The 19,843-nt window shown below is 47.9% G+C and overlaps 1 protein-coding gene across 1 annotated transcript; it reads left to right on the top strand.

Annotated features, from left to right (window-relative positions):
• The first annotated feature begins 2 nt into the window (after window positions 1–2).
• Window positions 3–19,115, top strand: VKORC1L1 (vitamin K epoxide reductase complex subunit 1L1). Its single transcript, XM_084822655.1, has 3 exons — window positions 3–215; window positions 16,176–16,285; window positions 18,391–19,115. Exons 1-3 carry the CDS (start codon window positions 22–24, stop codon window positions 18,615–18,617), a joined length of 531 nt encoding a protein of 176 aa, XP_084678781.1. The 5' UTR covers window positions 3–21; the 3' UTR covers window positions 18,618–19,115.
• Window positions 19,116–19,843: the final 728 nt, after the last annotated feature.

Raw genomic sequence — 19,843 nt, 5'->3', positions numbered from 1 at the left:
CTAGGCGAGGGCTGGGCTAAGATGGCGGCGCCCGTCCTGCTGCGAGTGTCGGTGCCGCGCTGGGAGCGGGTGGCCCGCTACGCCGTGTGCCTGGCCGGCATCGCCCTCGCGCTCTACGCCTGCCACCTGGAGCGCGAGAAGGGCCGCGACTTCCACTACCGGGCCCTCTGCGACCTCAGCGAGCGCGTCCGCTGCTCCGCCGCCATCGCCTCCAGGTCAGCCGGGCGGGCCGGGGCCGGGCGGGGGCCCGCGCCGGGCCCGCAGGGGCCCGGAGTGCCTCTGAGCGCGGCAGGGCGCGTCTCACCCGGTCCTCTCCCGGGTAGGCCCTGCCCCAGAGCTCCACGAGGTCTTTGGGCTGACCCGAAGTGCCTCTGAGCATGTATAGAGCGCACCTTACTCATCCCTCACCCCCCCCAGTGAGGCCCTGATCCAGGTCTCCCTGCTTCCATGAGCTCCTTGGGTGACCCGAAGTGTCTCTGAGCATATGCAGGATACATGTGGCCCATCACTCCCCCAGAGAGGCCCTGATCCAGATCTCTACAAGTTCCTCGGGTGACCCAAAGTGCAGAAGTGCCTCTGAGCACTTGCAGAGTGTGGGTTCTCCCCACAATCTGAGGTCCTGATTGAAATCGCTCCGCAGCTGCAAACTCAGCGGGTGAGAGAAGAGTCAGAGGAACAAGCCATCCTTGCCCAATCTCAAATCCCACCTCTTGCCGTATAGCTGCATTGTGGGGGTTAATGATGCTGGCCTACCTGACTGGGCTCTTTGTGGTTGAGGGCTTTGAATGCTCAGAAGTGCTCTAAGTAGCATGATGTTAAGCATTAGCATTCCAGGAGGGCTCCTGACTTGGTCTGTTGCAGCAGATGCAACAATGGGGTTGGTAGCTGCTTAAAGACAGATTTATTACAGCAGAAGTTTTTGTGGATGAGTGCCCTGCTTCATCTGATGCATAAAGTGTTATTCTCCATTGGCAGAGAGATGCACGCAGAGACAGAGAAGAGGAGGGAGTGAAATGTTACAGAGGGATGAGGCCCACAGACCGAGCAACGTAAGAAAGGCACGTTGCAGCATTATGCAGATCATAGACTAAAGCCGAGAACCTGTCAAAAGAGTTAAAGATCCCATCAGAGCGAGAATTATCTCCTCCCAACTGGTGAAGGATTGGCTCAGCCTGATAATAGTGTTAATTAACTCTTAAAGAGAGAGAGAATCATTTTCTGGAGTGAGCGAGCCACTCGCAATCTCTTTTAAGTCCTTCTCATAGTTGTTGTTGTTGTTGTTCAGTCGTTCAGTCGTGTCCGACTCTTCGTGACCCCATGGACCATAGCATGCCAGGCCTTCCTGTCCTGCGCTCTCTCCCGGAGCATGCTCAAGTTCATATTCGTTGCATCAGTGATGCTATCTAGCCATCTCACCCTTCTCCTTTTGCCTTCAGTCTTTCCCAGCATCAGGGTCTTTTCCAGAGAGTTTTCTCTTCACATTAGGTGGCCAAAATATTTGAGCTTCAGCTTCAGTATCTGTCCTTCCAGTGAGCAGTCAGGGTTGATTTCCTTTAGGATGGACTGATTTGACCTCCTTGCAGTCCAGGGGACTCGTAAGAGTCTTCTCCAGCACCACAGTTCGAAAGCATCCATTCTTCGGCGCTCAGCCTTCCTTACAGTCCAGCTCTCACAGCCATACATTACTACTGGGAAAACCATAGCTTTGATTAGACGGACCTTTGTCGGCAAGGTGATATCTCTGCTTCTTACTATGCTGTCTAGGTTGGCCATAGCTTTCCTCCCAAGGAGCAAGCGTCTTTTAATTTCATGGCTACAGTCACCGTCTGCGGTGATCCTGGAGCCCAAGAAAGTAAAATCTGTCACTGCTTCCATTTCTTCCCCTTCTATATGCCAGGAAGTGATGGGGCCAGATGCCATGATCTTCGTTTTTTTAATGTTGAGTTTCAAACCAGCTTTTGCACTCTCCTCTTTCACCCTCAACAAGAGGCTCTTTAGATCCTCTTTGCTTTCTGCCATTAGGCATCTGCAAATGCATTATTATCAGAATTGTCCAATAGCCCTTGAGATTGGAGTGGGGAGACAGAGAGAGAGTGAATGATTTTGGGGGTGTGTTTCACATTCAGGAATGTTATTTGATTAGAAGTTGAGGGACATCTGGAAAATATGCTAAGTGTGTGTGTGTGTGTATATATTTTTTAAAAAAACATACTAAGTTGAGATGTTGGAAGGTTTGCTTTTTAGTAATATAAATAATAAAATGAGACGTGCCAGTCCTGTTTGGGAAGCTTTTTCCAGCAGTGGGTGGGGAGGATGGAAAGGCCCTCTGCACATGTTCAGAGCATTGTCTCACCATGTTCTGGGTCTGGGCCCTTGCACTGGATCTAGGCCTTTGTTTTATTCCCAGCTTATTGAAGAGGTTCTAGTGTAAAGTAAAGGACAGTGATGATGGTAAAACTGTGTATGCCAGGAATGTGTGTGTGTTTAGTGTCATGGACATGGGCCTAGGTGTTCTAAGAAGAGAGGGTGTGGCTGCGAATGAGTGTAGGGTGGAAGCAGAGAAGGAAAGGAATGGGATGAGGTTGCGTTCACTGATGTGGGTGTGACTTGGACTGTTCTAGCTTTGGCTGTTCCCTTTGTGGTTCAGAACACAGTGACAGGTCTGCATCTGGTGACATCTGGCAAACGTCATTGAATGAACTAAGGTAGCAGTTTGTAGAAATCAGGCTATAGGAAGGGTAGCCAGAGGCCTTGGTGGTCCAAGTGGTAGACTGAATTTAGCTATGCTTGTGGGTGTTGTTAAAGCAAGGACTAACACTGTGATTTTTCAAGCAAGTTGGCAGTTGAGTGTTGGTTGGGTTAGGCAGATGTTTGGACCCTAAGGTTGAAAATGGGTTTCTCTTGGAGTGGGGCTGCATGGAAGGAAGGTAAGTAAGTAGTGGGAAAAGAGCCGGTCATGGTAAGGGGGAAACTAAGCACACCTGTGCAGAGTGAACCTGACCCTGGTTTATTAGGGCCAGGTGCAGCAGCCTGTGCTGTCACACTAAAGTTGGTTTTTCCCCATGCAATTGTAAAGAAATCAGTTCAGCCTTGACCCTAACCAGTGAAAGAGGCCTCAATTCAGTGAAAAGTTAGGCATGCGCATGTCCATCCCACACCATTGGATATTTATTTTATTTAGTTATTTATAGACCGCTTAATATAATAAAATCTGTAAGTGGTTCACATATAAATATTAAAAATCACATTTAAGTGCCCTGTTAAAACAATTCCAACTACAACGGCAATACAAAACAATACAGAGAACAGTAAGATGGAGTCGCATATGATCAGTTGCCATTAATTAGAAGCCAGAGAAAGCCTGGATGAACAAAAATGTTTTCAGGAGGCACTTGCAGCACACCGCATGTTCTGTCTCCCGAACTGCACTGGGGAAAATATTGTCCTACTAATGCTGCTGGATTTGCTCAAGCCTTTTAAGAGTCGACCATAGGCATGTATTCCTTTCATCTGCAGATATTTTTCAGAGTTCTGCACTAAGGGCCCAGCTCAGGTACTGAGGCTCTTCATGACCCTGCTGGCTTGCTTAGTGTCCATAATACTTTGACCATTTTCAGAAGATTATATAAATATCTTCACTGCACTTCCAAAGGGAATCGTGATTCACTTCTTAAATTTAAATTAGAAATAGGGAGACCAGGAACGTAGAAAGCAGTCTTATATTGAGTTGGACCCTTGGTCCATCTACCCCAGTATTGTTGACACTGACTGGCAGCAATGGCTCTCCAGGATTTCAGGCAGGAGTTTTTCCTGCCCTATGTGGGGAAAGCAGGGATTGAACCCAGGACTTTTGGCATGCAAAACAGGTGCTCTACCACTGAGGCTCCTCCTTTATAGAACTCTCTCTATGTGTGTGTTCCTTAATGCTGTATGTTTTTCATCTGGCATGCTATAATTGGCATGCATTATTCACACTGGCTAATCGTCCTGAACTTATAGCTGCTTTCTGAGCAATTCAGTGGAACTGACTTGCTTGTTTCAATACAGTATTTGCAAGGCCTTTGGCCTGGATTTAAAACAAGGGAGGTGGTGTTGTCATAGCCACGAGGCTTGCTAAACATCATAAGATCTTCGAGGAAGTCTCATTTCTGTGAAAGGCTTTCATCAGAGTGTTGGCTGCTTGGATGGTTGAAAGTCTTAGGTTTGCACTCTTCGTATCTATCATGTTGACTGATCAACTGGGAGAATAGCTCTGCCATGCCTGTGAGTGCAGGACATTGTTTCTTGAAGTTCAGAAAGGTTGTACTCTTTCTAAACTAGCTTGGCAGTGTTTGAAAGCAGTGCAGCGTCGTTTTTGTGTGTGTTAAATGGAATCTGGATGAACAGTCCATTCCTGTTGGAGCTGGTTGGGGTTCTTCCTGTTTGTTCTGTCAAGTCCTTCAAGTAAAAGCTGGGAAAGGTGCTTGTGGTTTTTTTGCCACTTCACATCTCTTCAGTTACACTCAGGGGTTGACCAGCCAGGTTACCATCATGTTATGGTCTTGGGAACCTATTCCTTGCTAGGCCACCAGACCTTTCTGGCTGACCTGTCTTGCCCCTTTTCCCATCACCCCCTGCGTCTGCTGCTCTGGGTGATCAGTGTTGCTTGAATCCTATTTGCTGTGTGTCAGTAGACAGCTGAAAGAGTGAGTCCTGGCATGGTTGGGTCTGACTCAGTATGAAGCAGATTCCTATGTTCCTGTGGTTTGTGGTGGAGCACAGTGGCTGATCTCCAGGATAGGGGTTGGCCCAGCATTCATGCAAAGGGAAGGAAAAGCTGATGGATTGAGGGGGAAGGCCTTCCTCTTCGCATGTGCCTTTCGTTAACCATTTGTAGCCAAAAAAGAGTCAACATATGTCAGCTTTCTCTGTATGCTAGCCTACTTGTTATTAGCAACCAGGCAGGTTGGTATTTTCAGTCCCATGTTAAATTTGAGCGGACATTTGCAAGCAGCAATGTATTCATGACTTGTGAAATGTCTATTAAGAATGGGTTGTTTAATCTTGGCATCAACCTGCACTTTGTGTTGAAATGTTTGCTAGCAGTTGTATTTTCTGCAGGTGAAACGTTTTCTGATGTTGAGTAATGTCTTACCATTTTGCAAGATTGCATTGATAAGATGGGGCTTAGCAAAGCTTGGGTGTTTGTGTGTGCACAGGCAGCAATTTGCAGTGGTTTCCCCAGTTTAAAATTGGGTAATGTGTGTTAAACAGTATGCTGGCCTGGGGTGCAATGCTGTGACGAAAGACTGTAGCTTGTTTAAACTGGAGAAGTTGCAAAGAGGGACTTGATAAAGTTGGGATTTCTTTAAGGGAGGTGGTCTGCTGTGGGAACACAGAAAGGAGACAATGGGATTGAACTGGATCAGGTTCTGAAGAGGTTAGGTAGTAGGACATGAGGAAGGATATCCTGACTATGCAAGGGCCTTATGGTTATTGTGGCTGACGAGTCTTTGGGCAGGATGGTTGACTGGATTACTTCTTTAGAACCTAATCAGCAGATAGGAGGGCCCATATTTTGGTCCAACAGTATACACCAGCCTTTTCCAACCTGATGCTCTCCAGATGTGTTCGACTGCAGCTCCCCTAATTCCCAGCCAGCATAGCCATTGGTGAGGAGCTTTTTGTGAACCGCCCAGAGAGCTTTGGCTATTGGGTGGTATAGAAATGAAATAAATAAATAAAATGAACCCCTTTTTCCCAGATGTAAACCACAATAGATGCCCTCCTTATGCACTTCGCACTGGGGTGAGGGGGTTCAGGTGGACCCCCTCACCCCAGTGTACATTCTGGTGCACATCTAATCTCTTTCCCCACTAGCTTGTGCATCCAGCTACTGATGGAGGGAAAGTCAATTGGATGTGAGAGAACATAAGAAAAATTTGGGTTACCTGCCTGTACCAGCGGGACAGCAGTACCCATGTCTGAAATAGCATCACCATTTTGTTTTCAGAAAAGACAACATATATATTTAAAGCAAATATAAAGTTAGCATCTGTAGCCATGTACATGCCCATCTGGCTGCCCCCTTACTGTGATTGTGTTTTTTAAAAAAGAAAAAGAAAGAAAGGGAAGGAATTGTGTGGGAAGCAGCATGAGTCGCACTGGGCCTGTTTGCCACTGCCCCATCACCTGCCATTCTCTGAGTAACCATCTGGGGGGGCCCTGAGCTGTAGGTTTTTGGACTTTGACCCTGGGGCCTAGCCGTGGCTGCATTACTGGGCAAATGGTGTTCTGCAGACTTCTGTCTTGTCCCCCATGCTATTCAACATCTGCATCAGCTTTCCTCAATCTAGTGCCCTCCAGATGCTTTGGAAGACAATTATCTGCGTTCCTGACATTGCCCATGTTGGCTGGGGCTGATGGGAGGTGTAGTGCCAACTATCTGGAGGGCACCAGGTTCAGGGAGGCTGATCTGCATGAAACCACTGGGTGAGATTATTGGGTGACTTGGCCTGCAGGGTCATCACTGTGTAGATGGTACCTAGCATTGTCACTCTCATTTTCACCTGATCCTAAGGAGGCAGGCGGTGTCTTGAACCTCTCCGTGGCAGCTGTTAGGGACTGAAAGGGGCGAAACAAGTGGAAATATCATCCTGATGAGGTGGAAGTGCTGTGGTAGGTGGATTACCTGACCCAGGATTAGATGTGCAACCTGGAAGTTCAAAGGGTGCTTTTTGCTAGATGTGCTAGCAGCATTGATTGCGAGGATTACCTCTTCCCAGGTTTGGCTGGTGCATCAGGTATCTGTTCCTCGCCTTCACAGTCATTCATGCCCTAGTTGCCTCCAGATTAGACTGCTATACTGCATTCTATGTGGGGCTGCCCTTGAAAAGTGTCTTGATGCAAAATGCAGCAGCTGGGTTGCTGGCGGGAGGTAGCCATTTTGATCGTGTTGCACCTGTTTTAGTTGAGTTGCGCTGGCTGCCAGTTTGCTCTCGGGCTCAGTTCAAGCTGCTGGTGTTAACCTCTGAAGCCCTAAATAGCTTGGGCCCTGGGGATCTTAAGGACCACTTCCTTCCGTATCTTCCTCTCCACGTGCTCCAGTCGACATCGAAGGTGCTGCTGCTTCAGCTGCCCTCTCCTTGGGGAGCGAGGTGGGCAGCTGTGTGGTCGCTCTGTGGTAGTGCCAACCTTGTGGAATGCTCTTCCAAAAGATTTGTGAGACCCTGACACTGCTGTTGTAGGCAGTGTGTAGATCTTTAAAAGGGTGCTTGGTTTAAAGTTTTACTAGCCCTTAGGTGGGGTTTCTTTTTAGCCTTTGCAATGAACTCTTGTTATAAATTTGTTGATTTGGGTTTACAAAGATACAAAAATTAGGGCTGCTCTCAACCTGTCCTCCCACCTGGGATGGAGCTTCGTCCTCTGGTGAAGGTGGGTGGAGTATCTCTGTGACCTTTGAAGGGTTTCTGCAAAGGTTGCAACACTTTACTGTGGGTGGGTCATTTACCTTTTGGCAAGGCAGACAGTTCTCTTTTTACTTTAAAATCTCTTTAAGAATGGTGTTGGGAATGTGGCTATCTCATGATGGAGCAAGGATCCAAGCGACACTGTGTGGGGGACAGGAAGGTGGCTGCCTGTGGGGGCAGCCCACTTTTCTTATCATAAAGTGTCACTGGGATCTACGCCCTGCATTAGGTAGCCATGTTCCCAGCACCACCATTAAAGAGATTTGCAATTGACTGGCAGCCAGCTGCTGAGTGCAGCGGAAAAAAAGATGGCCGCCTCATCAGATAGTAAGTACCCCCATCCCACACTCCCCTCCCACTTGAACGGAGTGCTGTCTCCTTTTTAGGTAGGGTGGGTTTTTGCTCTCTCTCTGACGACCAAAGATCTAGAACTGAGGTCTGCAACATGGTGCCTGCAGATACCCCACTTGGAACCCACCAGGCTCCCTGCCTCTCCCTATTTTTATCTTATTTCTGAAGATACGTTTTAATATTTCTCTTAACTTGGAGACTGGCATGCTGCAAAACAAAGGGTCGCCCTCCTGTGTCATCTTTATTTGGGTTCAAAACAGTGGTTTTGTGAGTTAGAGCTCAGACCCTACCTCTGCTTTGTACTTTTCATGTGTCCTTTCTGTAGCCTTCTGGGAAATGAGTGTTTTGTGACTGTCCATGCCCACCATGGCAGCCATTTTATGAAAAGGCAAGCCCAGCCCCCATGGTAGTCATTTTGTGAGAGTGCCCATGGCACACGCTGAAAATTCCAAATGTGCCCACCAACCCAAACAAGTTGGAGATCCCTGCTGTACAAATTCCGCAGGGGTGGATGTTTGGATCAGCCTTTAAAAGATATATAATACCAAAAGCTACTAAAACAAGTTCAAAACAGGGGGGTGGGGGAAGCACTAACAAAGACCAGCAGTTTTCACAGTGGCTGAAGCAAATGGAGATAGACAGACTAATCCCCCAAATCTTTTATTGTCCTGTAACTATCCCCTTCATGGATCACTGCCTTGTTGTGGCGAAGGGGCTTGCGTAACTCAGTGAAGCCATAAGCTATGCTGTGCAGGGCCACCCAAGATGGACAGGTCATGGCAGAGAGTTCTGACAAAATGTGGTCCACTGGAGAAGGAAATGGCAACCCACTCCAGTATTCTTGCCAAGAAAACCCCATGGAACGTATCACAAGGCTAAAAGAGATGACGCCGGAAGATGAGCCCCTCAGGTCGGAAGGTGTCCAATATGCTACTGGGGAAGAGCAGAGGGTATTTCCAAGTAGCGCCAGAAAGAGTGAAGCGGCTGGGCCAAACCCGAAAGGACACTCAGCTGTGGATGTGTCTGGTGGTGAAAAGAAAATCCGATGCTGTAAAGAACAATATTGTTTAGGAACCTGGAATGTCAGATCAATGAATCAAGGTAAGCTGGAGGTGGTCAAACATGAGATGGCAAGATTGAACATCGACATCTTGGGAATCAGCGAACTCAAATGGACAGGCATGGGCGAATTTAATTCAGGTGACCATCATATCTACTACTGTGGGCAAGAATCCCTTAGAAGAAATGGAGTAGCACTCATAGTCAACAAAAGGGTGGGAAAAGCAGTTCTGGGGTACAATCTTAAAAATGATAGAATGATCTCAGTACGAATCCAAGGCAAACCATTCAACATCACAATAATTCAAGTCTATGCGCCAACCACTGAGGCCGAAGAAGCTGAGGTTGATCGGTTCTATGAAGACCTACAACACCTTCTAGAACTCACACCAAAAAAAGACGTCCTCTTCATCATAGGGGATTGGAATGCTAAAGTAGGAAGTCAAGAAATCACCGGGATAACAGGCAGGCATGGCCTTGGTGTACAAAATGAAGCAGGACAAAAGCTAATAGAGTTTTGCCAAGAGAACAGGCTGATCATAGCAAACACTCTTTTCCAACAGCACAAGAGGCGACTCTACACATGGACGTCACCAGATGGTCAATATCGAAATCAGATTGATTATGTCCTTTGCAGCCAAAGATGGAGAAGCTCCATACAGTCGGTAAAAACAAGACCTGGAGCTGACTGTGGCTCAGATCATGAGCTGCTTCTTGCAAAATTTCGGCTTAAATTGAAGAACGTCGGGAAAACCACTAAACCGTTCAGGTATGACCTAAATCATATCCCTGATGAATATACAGTGGAGGTGAGGAATAGATTTCAGGGATTAGACCTGATAGACAGAGTGCCTGAGGAACTATGGACGGAGGTCCGTAACATTGTTCAGGAGGCAGCAACGAAATCCATCCCAAAGAAAAAGAAATGCAAGAAAGCAAAGTGGCTGTCTGATGAGGCTTTACAAGTAGCTGAGGAAAGAAGGGAAGCGAAAAGCAAGGGAGAAAGGGGAAGATATACCCAACTGAACGCAGAGTTCCAGAGAATAGCAAGGAGAGACAAGAAGGCCTTCTTAGATGAACAATGCAAAGAAATCGAGGAAAACAACAGAATGGGAAAGACGAGAGATCTCTTCAAGAAAATCGGAGATCTCAAGGGAACGTTTTGTGCAAAGACGGGCATGATAAAGGACAAAGAAGGCAGGGACCTAACAGAAGCAGATGAGATTAAGAAGAGGTGGCAAGAATACACAGAAGAACTATACAGGAAAGTTCTGAATGTCCCTGATAGCCATGATAGTGCGGTCACTGAACTTGAGCCGGACATCCTCGAGAGTGAAGTCAAGTGGGCCTTAGGAAGCATTAGTAACAACAAAGCTAGCGGAGATGACAGTATTCCAGCCGAGCTATTTAAAATCCTAAAAGATGATGCTGTTAAAGTGCTGCATTCAATATGTCAACAAATCTGGAACACTCAACAGTGGCCACAAGACTGGAAAAGGTCAGTTTACATTCCAATTCCAAAGAAGGGCAACGCCAAAGAGTGTTCAAACTACCGCACAATTGCGCTCATTTCACATGCCAGCAAGGTGATGCTCAAAATCCTACAAGCTAGGCTTCAGCAGTATGCGAACCGAGAACTACCGGAAGTACAAGCTGGGTTTCGAAGAGGCAGAGGAACTAGAGATCAAATCGCCAACATTCGCTGCATCATGGAGAAAGCAAGAGAATTCCAGAAAAACGTCTATTTCTGCTTCATTGACTACGCTAAAGCCTTTGATTGTGTGGATCACAACAAACTGTGGCAAATTCTTAAAGTGATGGGAGTACCAGACCACCTTACCTGTCTCCTGAGAAACCTGTACGAGGGTCAAGAAGCAACAGTAAGAACCAGACATGGAACAACCGATTGGTTCAAAATTGGGAAAGGAGTACGACAAGGCTGCATATTGTCACCCTGCTTATTTAACTTATATGCAGAGTACATCATGAGAAATGCCGGGTTGGATGAATCAGAGGTCGGAATTAAGATTGCCGGGAGAATTATCAACAACCTCCGATATGCAGACGATACCACCCTAATGGCAGAAAGCGAAGAGGATCTCAAGAGCCTCTTGTTGAGGGTGAAAGAGGAGAGTGCAAAAGCTGGTTTGAAACTCAACATTAAAAAAACTAAGCTCATGGCATCTGGCCCCATCACTTCCCGGCATATAGAAGGGGAAGAAATGGAAGCAGTGACAGATTTTACTTTCTTGGGCTCCAAGATCACCGCAGACGGTGACTGTAGCCCTGAAATTAAAAGACGCTTGCTCCTTGGGAGGAAAGCTGTGGCAAACCTAGACAGCATAGTAAGAAGCAGAGACATCACCTTGCCGACAAAGGTCCGTCTAATCAAAGCTATGGTTTTCCCAGTAGTAATGTATGGCTGTGAGAGCTGGACTATAAGGAAGGCTGAGCGCCGAAGAATTGATGCTTTCGAACTGTGGTGCTGGAGAAGACTCTTACGAGTCCCCTGGACTGCAAGGAGGTCAAATCAGTCCATCCTCAAGGAAATCAACCCTGAGTGCTCATTGGAAGGACAGATACTGAAGCTGAAGCTCCAATATTTTGGCCACCTAATGCGAAGAGAAAACTCCCTGGAAAAGACCCTGATGCTGGGAAAGACTGAAGGCAAAAGGAGAAGGGGACGGCAGAGGATGAGATGGCTAGATAGCATCACGGATGCAATGAATATGAACTTGAGCACGCTCCGGGAGAGAGCGCAGGACAGGAAGGCCTGGCGTGCTATGGTCCATGGGGTCACGAAGAGTCGGACACGACTGAACGACTGAACAACAACAACAACAACAACAAAACTATCTAGCTGGGGCCGTGGTGGCTTAGTGGTTAAGACGCTGAACTGCAGACCGGAAGGTCGGCAGGACAGCAGTTTGAGACCCGAGTGCTGAGTGACAGAGTGAGCTCCCGTCTTCAGTCCCAGCTTCTGCCAACCTAGCAGTTCGAAAGCAAGAAATTGCAAGTAGATAAATAGGCACCGCCTCAGCGGGAAAGGTAACAGTGTTCTGTGCACCTCGGTGTTCAGTCATGCTGGCCACATGGCCACGGAAGCGTCTTCGGACAGCGCTGGCTCTTCGGCTTAGAAATGGAGATGAGCACCATACCCTAGAGTCGGACACAACTGGTTGGGGACACCTTTTTTTTAAACTATCTAGCTATCTGGACTGAAAACCCAAAGACTGTTCTGGCAAGCCTTGGCAACCTCCATTCCTCCCCAAGGCTTGCATAAAAAGTTCTATTCAAAAGATGATGTATGTTCGGAGGAGCTGAAGGTTCTCCATAATCCCTGACTTCAAGTGGACCCTTTTCATAATACTCTTTGAGGACTGTTGAGGGCATCCCTTGCCTTCCAAATGCACACAAAGGCTTCCTTAGTTCTCACAGAGGCAATACTCAGTAATGAAACCACAAGGTCACAATTTTAATATGCCTAAACCGTTGGGCAGATTTAGGTTGGGAAGGCTGTTAAATTGGGCTGTATACCAGCATTCTGCAGTCGGTGTGGCCTACGAAGTGGGGTGGTGGGGAGCTTTCGTATAGCTTTCTTGTTTGGTCACCTAGCGGCACTGCATTTGCTGCTAGGTGACCCATGGCTGGTTCGGATGGACACTCTCAAGCGGCCTTATCCTGGGTTGGGTGCTTGGTCCATTTTGCGCAGCGTTGTCTACAAGCCGGTCCGTGGCTTTCCAGAGTCGCCGTCATGGGTCTTTCCCAACACCTGCAACCTGCACTCCTTCTATCTGGAGCTGTTGGGGATTGAACTTGTCACCCCCGGTGAGCAAAGCAGGGGCTCTTCCACTGAGTGGTGGCCCCTTCTGTATTCCTGGTTATTTCTTTCCTGGGCTGGGGAGGGAGACAGCAGGGAACATGTGGGCAGCACAGCCTTTGTCTTGGGGCATACAAGTGTTTTGCTAGGGCTAAAAGGCTAGAAACCTACCCATCAGAGGAGGACCCTCTCCTTGCTGTCAGCAAGCCTGTCTACAGCTTTCGGGCTGTTAGTTACTTACCAGTACTTATCCCTAACTTGTATTAAAAAAAGTTGCGCTAATTAAAAATTTCCAGAAGGGCAACTGTATTAGTCTGTTGCAGCAAAAACAACAGACTCTTGGTTTGTGGACAATGTCCATGAAAGCTTCTGCTGTAATAAATGTGTTGAGTCTTTAAGGTACCACAAGGCTTGTTGTTGTAAATTAAAACTGGGTGTTCCATCCCAATAGGTATGTGGAGAATTTAACTCCAAATCAGCAGCCCCCCCCCCGGCCTGGCACCCTCCAGATGTGCCCTAACCAGCACGGGAATGGTGGGAGTTGTAGTCCAGCACATTTGGAGGGCTCCAGTTTGGGGAGAGGCTGCTCTAAATGGTAACACATGCATAACCTGGTTTTTACATACTGCTTTGCAAAGGGGGAAAGTGGAGTGGGCCCAGCGCAATGCTGCGTCTTGTGGTGTCGCTTGGGGGCGCCCAGAAGGCCATGGCCATGGGGGAGCGGCTTGCTGTAGCTGTCCTGCCCTAGGCCTTGCCCAAGTCGGAGGGGGAGCAGCCAGGCACAACAAGGGAATGGCGCCATGCGGTGTGATGGGGCTGCAGCCTCTGCTTTGCATCATTGCAGTATTGCAACCTAGGCATGTATGAGGAATTCCTTTCCGTCCGTTCCCAATTTGCACCTTCCAGACTGACATGCAACGTGGACCAATTGAAGTCTGTACATTTCTGAGCTTGCAGTGGGATTCGCGGACCCTAAAAAATATTGCATTCAACTGCATGTATACCTTTCAAAAATGTGTACATTTCAAAATGAGTGCACTTTAGAAATGTGCGCACTATGTGTACTTTTGGAAAAATACTCATGGAAATACGCATGGATCTTCATACAAAAAGGAAAAAAGCTCACAATCTGATACCGATTCGAATTGGAATGAGCATCGAGATGGAATTCGGAGAACTTTGAGCTCAGTTTTTGCTGATTTGCATAAACCTATTGCAGCCCCAAGGCGCGGGCGTTATCATCAGTGCCAGTGCAAGCATGGTTGGAGTAGGAGTCTGTCAAATGCACCCATTGGATTGGGCCTGAGCTTTGTGGTTTGGGACCTGGATACTCTGTGGAGTCTTGCACAGGGGCCTTCAGGCAATGCAGGCTACGAAAGGGGAGCCATCTACAGTAGAAGAGCTCCCCAGGGTGATCCGCACTGAGCAGGGGGTTGGACTCGATGGTCTGATAGGTCCCGTCCAACCCTACCATTCTAGGATTCTGTGATCTTTCAGACTTGGCAAGTTTGGGCCAATTTGTCATCCGAGAGGCCTTTTCATTTGCTGCTTTCTCCCCTGGTGGCAAGCCAAGGCAGAGTGGGGCTTGGTCAAAGAGAGATTCCTCGAGAGAGGCTGGCTGACCGGTTTGGGTGACAGGCTGCATTGGAGACAGATCCTCTGGTTTAATACAGGGATGTGAGAGTGCAAATCGTAGGGTGGCTTCTAGGTTTGGGATGTTTAACTGTTTTGGGGCACTGTTTTAACTGTTTAAAACTATTTTAACTTTTAAAAAGAGGTTTTTAAAACAGTTTTGAAAAGTTCTAACTGACATTGTTTAACTGGTGTACTGGAAGTTGTTCAAAAGCAGAGGTAGCCGTGTTGGCCAAAAGAAAAGCAAAAAACAAAATCCGTATTGGGGTAATGCCTTTTATTAGGCCAACTCAAAGGCCATAAAAGACCATGCAAGCTTTAGAGTTCTCCACGACTCTCCATTTGGCAAGATGGTAAACACAGTGAAAGATGGTGAGGATGGGGAAGAGGGAAGAAAGCGGCTGATGTTCGAGGTTTCCCAACTTTTGTGCTGCTTTCCCTCCCTTCTAGAAGGCTGAAATGCCTCTCCTGAGGCTTCTGACTGGCAGCAAGTTCATGAAGCTACAATAGGCTGGCTTTTGAATTTGTTTGGCCCTGCCCCCTTTGCCTTTGGCTCCTCCTATCCCTGGAATGCAGCCCCAGACAGCTTCTCCAAAATGGAATTCTGGCTGAAGGAGGTTCTGCACCCCTGGGTTACAGTCTTAAGGTAGAAAGAGGGAGTCAGCTGCAGACATTCAAATGAAGCTCCACCAAGTCCCGAGATGGTGTCAGGTTGTACCTCAGGCTCTCCCAAAGGTTGCTGGGCAGAAGACAGATACAAGCAGGACTTAACATCTAAAATCTAGCTGTTACTCATGGAAGTTGCTATATCCTTGTCTAGACCCTTGGTCAGTCTAGCCCCCAGTACTGTCTAATCCAGCCTGGTGTCGTCATCCCCCCCCAGCTGTGCTGGACTGCCACTCCTATCTTGCCCAGCCAGCATGGTCACAGTTTGCTAGACTAGATGTGCCCACTTTGGTCAAATCTAGCCAGGATCATCAAATGCCCTTATCAATGGAGGGCCAAAATTGCCACCTTTCTTTTTGGAAAACTCAGTGCAATGGGATTTGTGCCTTTGGCAGGCACACCTCGTGCACAGGCTTGCTTAACTGATTATCAAAAGTCACTTGGAGCATCGAGGGCCAAATTCCATTCTGGAGAAGCTCTCGGGGGCTGGATTCCAGTGGTGGGCGGGGGCTAAGGTAAAAGGGGTGGGGCCAAAATACAAGAAAATACCAGAAAATACCAGCCTATTTTAGCTTAAAACTCTTACTGCCCAGTAACTAAGCCTTTGGAGGGGCATTTCAACCTTTTAGAATGGGGAGGAAACTGCACAAAAGCCAGGAAACCCATGCCTAATGGTTGGGGGAAGGGGGGGCCATCTGGGGAACCCCAGGAGGGCCAGACAGTCCCCCCAGGAGGGCCAGACAGTCCCCCCAGGAGGGCCAGACAGTCCCCCCAGGAGGGCCAGACAGTCCCCCCAGGAGGGCCAGACAGTCCCCCCAGGAGGGCCAGACAGTCCCCCCAGGAGGGCCAGACAGTCCCCCCAGGAGGGCCAGACAGTCCCCCCAGGAGGGCCAGACAGTCCCCCCAGGAGGGCCAGACAGTCCCCCCAGGAGGGCCAGACAGTCCCCCCAGGAGGGCCAGACAGTCCCCCCAGGAGGGCCAGACAGTCCCCCCAGGAGGGCCAGACAGTCCCCCCAGGAGGGCCAGACAGTCCCCCCAGGAGGGCCAGACAGTCCCCCCAGGAGGGCCAGACAGTCCCCATGTAAATGACAGTGAGTGTGAGAGCTCCCTCTTGCTACTTGCCAGCCGTGTTGAAATAGGCGTGGGGGAAACCGAAGCCAGTGTGTACAGCTGAGAGTTTTTGTTCCGCTGTCTTGCAGATGGGGTCGAGGGTTTGGCCTCCTGGGCTCCATTTTTGGAAAAGACAGTGCAATAAATCAACCGAACAGCGTCTTCTGTCTTGTGTTCTATGTACTACAAATGTTACTTGGTAAGTATCAAGCTTTTTTCCTGTTCCTTTTCTCAGTTATTTATTTATTTACAGTATTTTTTACTCGGCTCTTCAAGCGAAAAAAAGGCTCCTAGCACGGCTTACAAAGATTAATAATAAGATAGTCCCTGCCCTTAGGATTGCAATCTAAAAGATACGACACAAAAGGAAAAGGGCTTGGGAGGGTGGAGCAAAAAATCAAAACTCGGGTACCAGTTCTTAGTTTCAAAGTTCTTATTGGTGTTCCTTCCAGCAGGGATGGGCAAAACAAGCTCCGTGCAACTGTTCCTTCCCTGGATGATATCTGGGGCCAGGTTGGTCTCCCTCTTGCCGAGGGTGCTGCCTCCCAGTGGCTGTTGCTTCTCTGGCCCAAGGATGAGTTATCCTCTGTTGCGAGTGTTCAGGGTCACACAGCTTCCCTCTGAACGTGACTTCGGACAGCTGTGTTGTGCATCTCGCTGTGTGTGGCCACTTTGTTTCTGGTTTGCCTGAGAAATGCAGTGTCTGAGTCAGCGGCTCACAGATCTCAAACCATCGCAACTTCTGCAAGTGCTGAATGGAGCTGGAAAAGACAGCCAGTTCCCTGTCTTCTGAAATCAGGTTTTTTTTTAAAGGGTCAGCCTGGTACAAGGCTGGGAAGAGGTACAGGGAGCGCAAAGGCAACCATCCTCTCTCCGTGCCCCCTTGGCCCCTTATGCCTTGAATTCCCTCCCCAAACTACTACATGGTGCTGTTCTCTTCCTTCAGATCACTCTTCAAAAACCAACTGTTCTGTGAAGCCTATAATCTAGGTTGCAGATAGCCACTCACCTGGTCACCTGTGGTGATGAAGAAATCCCTCCAGGTAACCAGGCTGGAAAGTTGTAGTAACAGAAGGGAGTTGGTCCTTTCTGTTTTCAGGCTGTCAGTGGGCGGTAAATGGCTTACGCACAGGATGGTAGCTTTTGTGGGCATATTTGCAAGCCAAAGTCCCTCTAACAGCGTTTGCTTGTTCCCCCTTCGCCTTGCATGGGGTTGGTGCTGTACAAAATGATATAGAATAGGTCTTGTATCTACTCCATGACGAAACACAGGCGAGAGCCTGTGAATGTCTCTGCAGGAGTTCCAGAGCCTCTGCTGCAGCCTTAGAGTAACGTTCAGTGGTCTTCAGTGTCTGGGTAATTTTGTCATGAAGTACCTTTTGGGACCTCAGATAACAGAAACTGTGTTACAGGAGCAGATGCCATAAAGCAGCCTTCTCCAGCCTGTTGCCCACCAGATAAGTTGGCCTACCGCTCCCATAATCCCCAGCCAGCATGACCAAAACATCTGGAGGGCACCAAGTTGCCTCCCCCGATTGAGCTACACCCCTTTCAAAGGTCTGGCTCGCATGTCACAATGACCCAGATTTTTTTTTTAAATTCCAGATTATTGTGAGTGTGATAGTGTGCTGCTCCAGGCTGCCTGATCACTCCCACTTCAACTTCGAGTGGCTAAACAAGTCACGGACTTTCGATCTGTAGTTTACTTAGTGTTACATGCACTCCAGGAACTCTGGCTTGTCCCTTCCCTGCCAACCCAACAAATCGTTGGAAGGCCCGTGATTTGTTTAGCCGCTCCCTGTTGTAGCAGGAACCATTGGGCAGCGTGGACTCGAGCGCTGCCGTGCTCACAATAACCCAGAATTCTTTGACATTCCAGGTTATTGGGTTGTGCAAGGCTGCTAAGCTCCTGGCTGTTGCCACATCTTGTGGCTGTGGTTTCCATAAATTAGATCAGCCAGTGTTACATTTGCACCAGAAATCTGAGCTTTAACCTCTGAGGCTTTTTAAGCATTTTAAGAAAACAAAAGCTTTGCACAAATCCTAGCTCATTGCCAAACAGTGGGAACTCTGTTACTGCTGTGACTGACTTAAAGTTTTCAGCTGGGGGAAAACAACAACACACCTCTCCTTTCTTCATGATCTGCTTTCGATGGTACATTAAGCATATTTTTTTGAAATGGGAAATGTTATCGGAATGGCTATGCCCGATTTGCATTCGTTTCCCCTGTTTTTGTTGGTGTTGATGAAGGTTTTGACAGAAACAAAATGAAACAGCAATAATCATTTGTGTTCCTTTTACAGGTATGACGGCAAGTGCGGTAGCGGCGCTAGTTCTCATGATGTCCTCCATAGTGTCTGTAATAGGATCCCTGTACCTGGCCTACATTCTGTACTTTGTGCTAAAGGAATTCTGCATTATCTGTGTCATCACGTACTTGCTGAACTTCATTCTCTTTATCATCAATTACAAACGACTAGTTTACTTGAACGAAGCCTGGAAACGGCAGCTCCCGCCCAAACAGGATTAACTCCCCTATGAACTTTTGACTGACAGTCTGAAGACCCCGACTTCCATTTTAAGTTTATTTTACAGTAAAAGAATTTTTTTCAATTCTTCATATCAGATGCTTTTCCCGAGAATCGTACCTGGTTTAATTACAACGAATCGAAAGAAAGGGGGCCCTAGATAACTTCTCTGCTAATGAGTCCAGTATGAGGTGGAAGTGTTTGAGAAAGTCCTAACCCAATCAAAGACAAGCTTTAACTCTACCTTGAAGGAGTTCCTAGCTGCAAATTCTTGACTCCTTCCTTCCACTAAATATCTCAAGGTGATAACACTTGCTAGGATGTCTCCCAGCTCTGTGCAAATTCAGTTGGGGGGGGGGGGTCTTAATGGGAGATCATGCTAACTTTATTCTAGACTTTATAGGTACCATACGGAAACGTTGCTGTGTTTACATTATGTGTATTTGTAGCCGAGGGGACTAGCCGTAGCCGCGACTAGGACACTGACCACGAGGTTGTACATAAAACGCTAGAAAGGGACTATTGGAGTACTTGTAAAATGCAAAGCTTGTCGCGGCTCAGTCCTTTCCGTTTAGAAGCTTAGCAACTTGAAGAATCATTCCTCTTCTCTTTGGGAGATCTTTTAAAATTTTGTTTTTTAAAGGGAAGATGAGATGAGCCCATCTCTCTGGAGAAGACAGTTGCCACAAAGGATGAAGAGCTGAGACTCCTTTTGTTTTGAGGGAGCGAGGGTTGACGTGTCTAAAGAGAATGGAAATTGATGTGGGAAGTTGCATGTGTTCCAAAAAGCAACAGAACTAATTCAGGTTCCCGTGCAGCTTGCAAGCTGTTGGTTGTGGCTGGCAAAGATCTGACATGAAGACACTAATAAGAGAGTTTCGCCTGGGGGAACGGGGTGTCTCTCACTGGAGAGACCCCTTAAATAGGAAACGTGTGTAGAGGGGCAGAACCAACTATGCACTTCAAACTGGAGTCAGATGGCTACATAGTATTCCTAGTTTGACTTCTATTTCAAGCTGCTGTGTAGAATCACAGCTTTACACTGGATCCCAGTGACTCACTGGCAAACTGATGCACTGGAGCAATAGGGCATGGCCCCACAGCGAGGTCTCCATATGCAAGCCCTACTGAAACGAAGAGCGCCTGCCTGAAGTCTTTGGCACTTCCCTTTCATTTCAGTGAGGCCTGTAGGGGAAACGGTTGCTGCAGGTTATGCCCCTAGGGCAGC

The sequence above is a fragment of the Heloderma suspectum genome, chromosome 16 (genome assembly GCF_057233095.1).
Source record: "Heloderma suspectum isolate Gila_16-S chromosome 16, 16-S_ref, whole genome shotgun sequence".
Taxonomy (NCBI): Eukaryota; Metazoa; Chordata; class Lepidosauria; order Squamata; family Helodermatidae; genus Heloderma; species Heloderma suspectum.
The sequence above is the reverse complement of the archived record's forward strand: the minus strand, read 5'-3'. Positions and strand labels throughout refer to the sequence as shown.

Bases quoted from the DNA above. Each gene is read 5' to 3' on its own strand.
- VKORC1L1 (XM_084822655.1), top strand. From the start codon at position 22: ATGGCGGCGCCCGTCCTGCTGCGAGTGTCGGTGCCGCGCTGGGAGCGG. The intron at 216-16,175 runs GTCAGCCGGGCG...GCTGTCTTGCAG, and splicing joins TCCGCCGCCATCGCCTCCAG to ATGGGGTCGAGGGTTTGGCC. The intron at 16,286-18,390 runs GTAAGTATCAAG...TTCCTTTTACAG, and splicing joins TGTACTACAAATGTTACTTG to GTATGACGGCAAGTGCGGTA.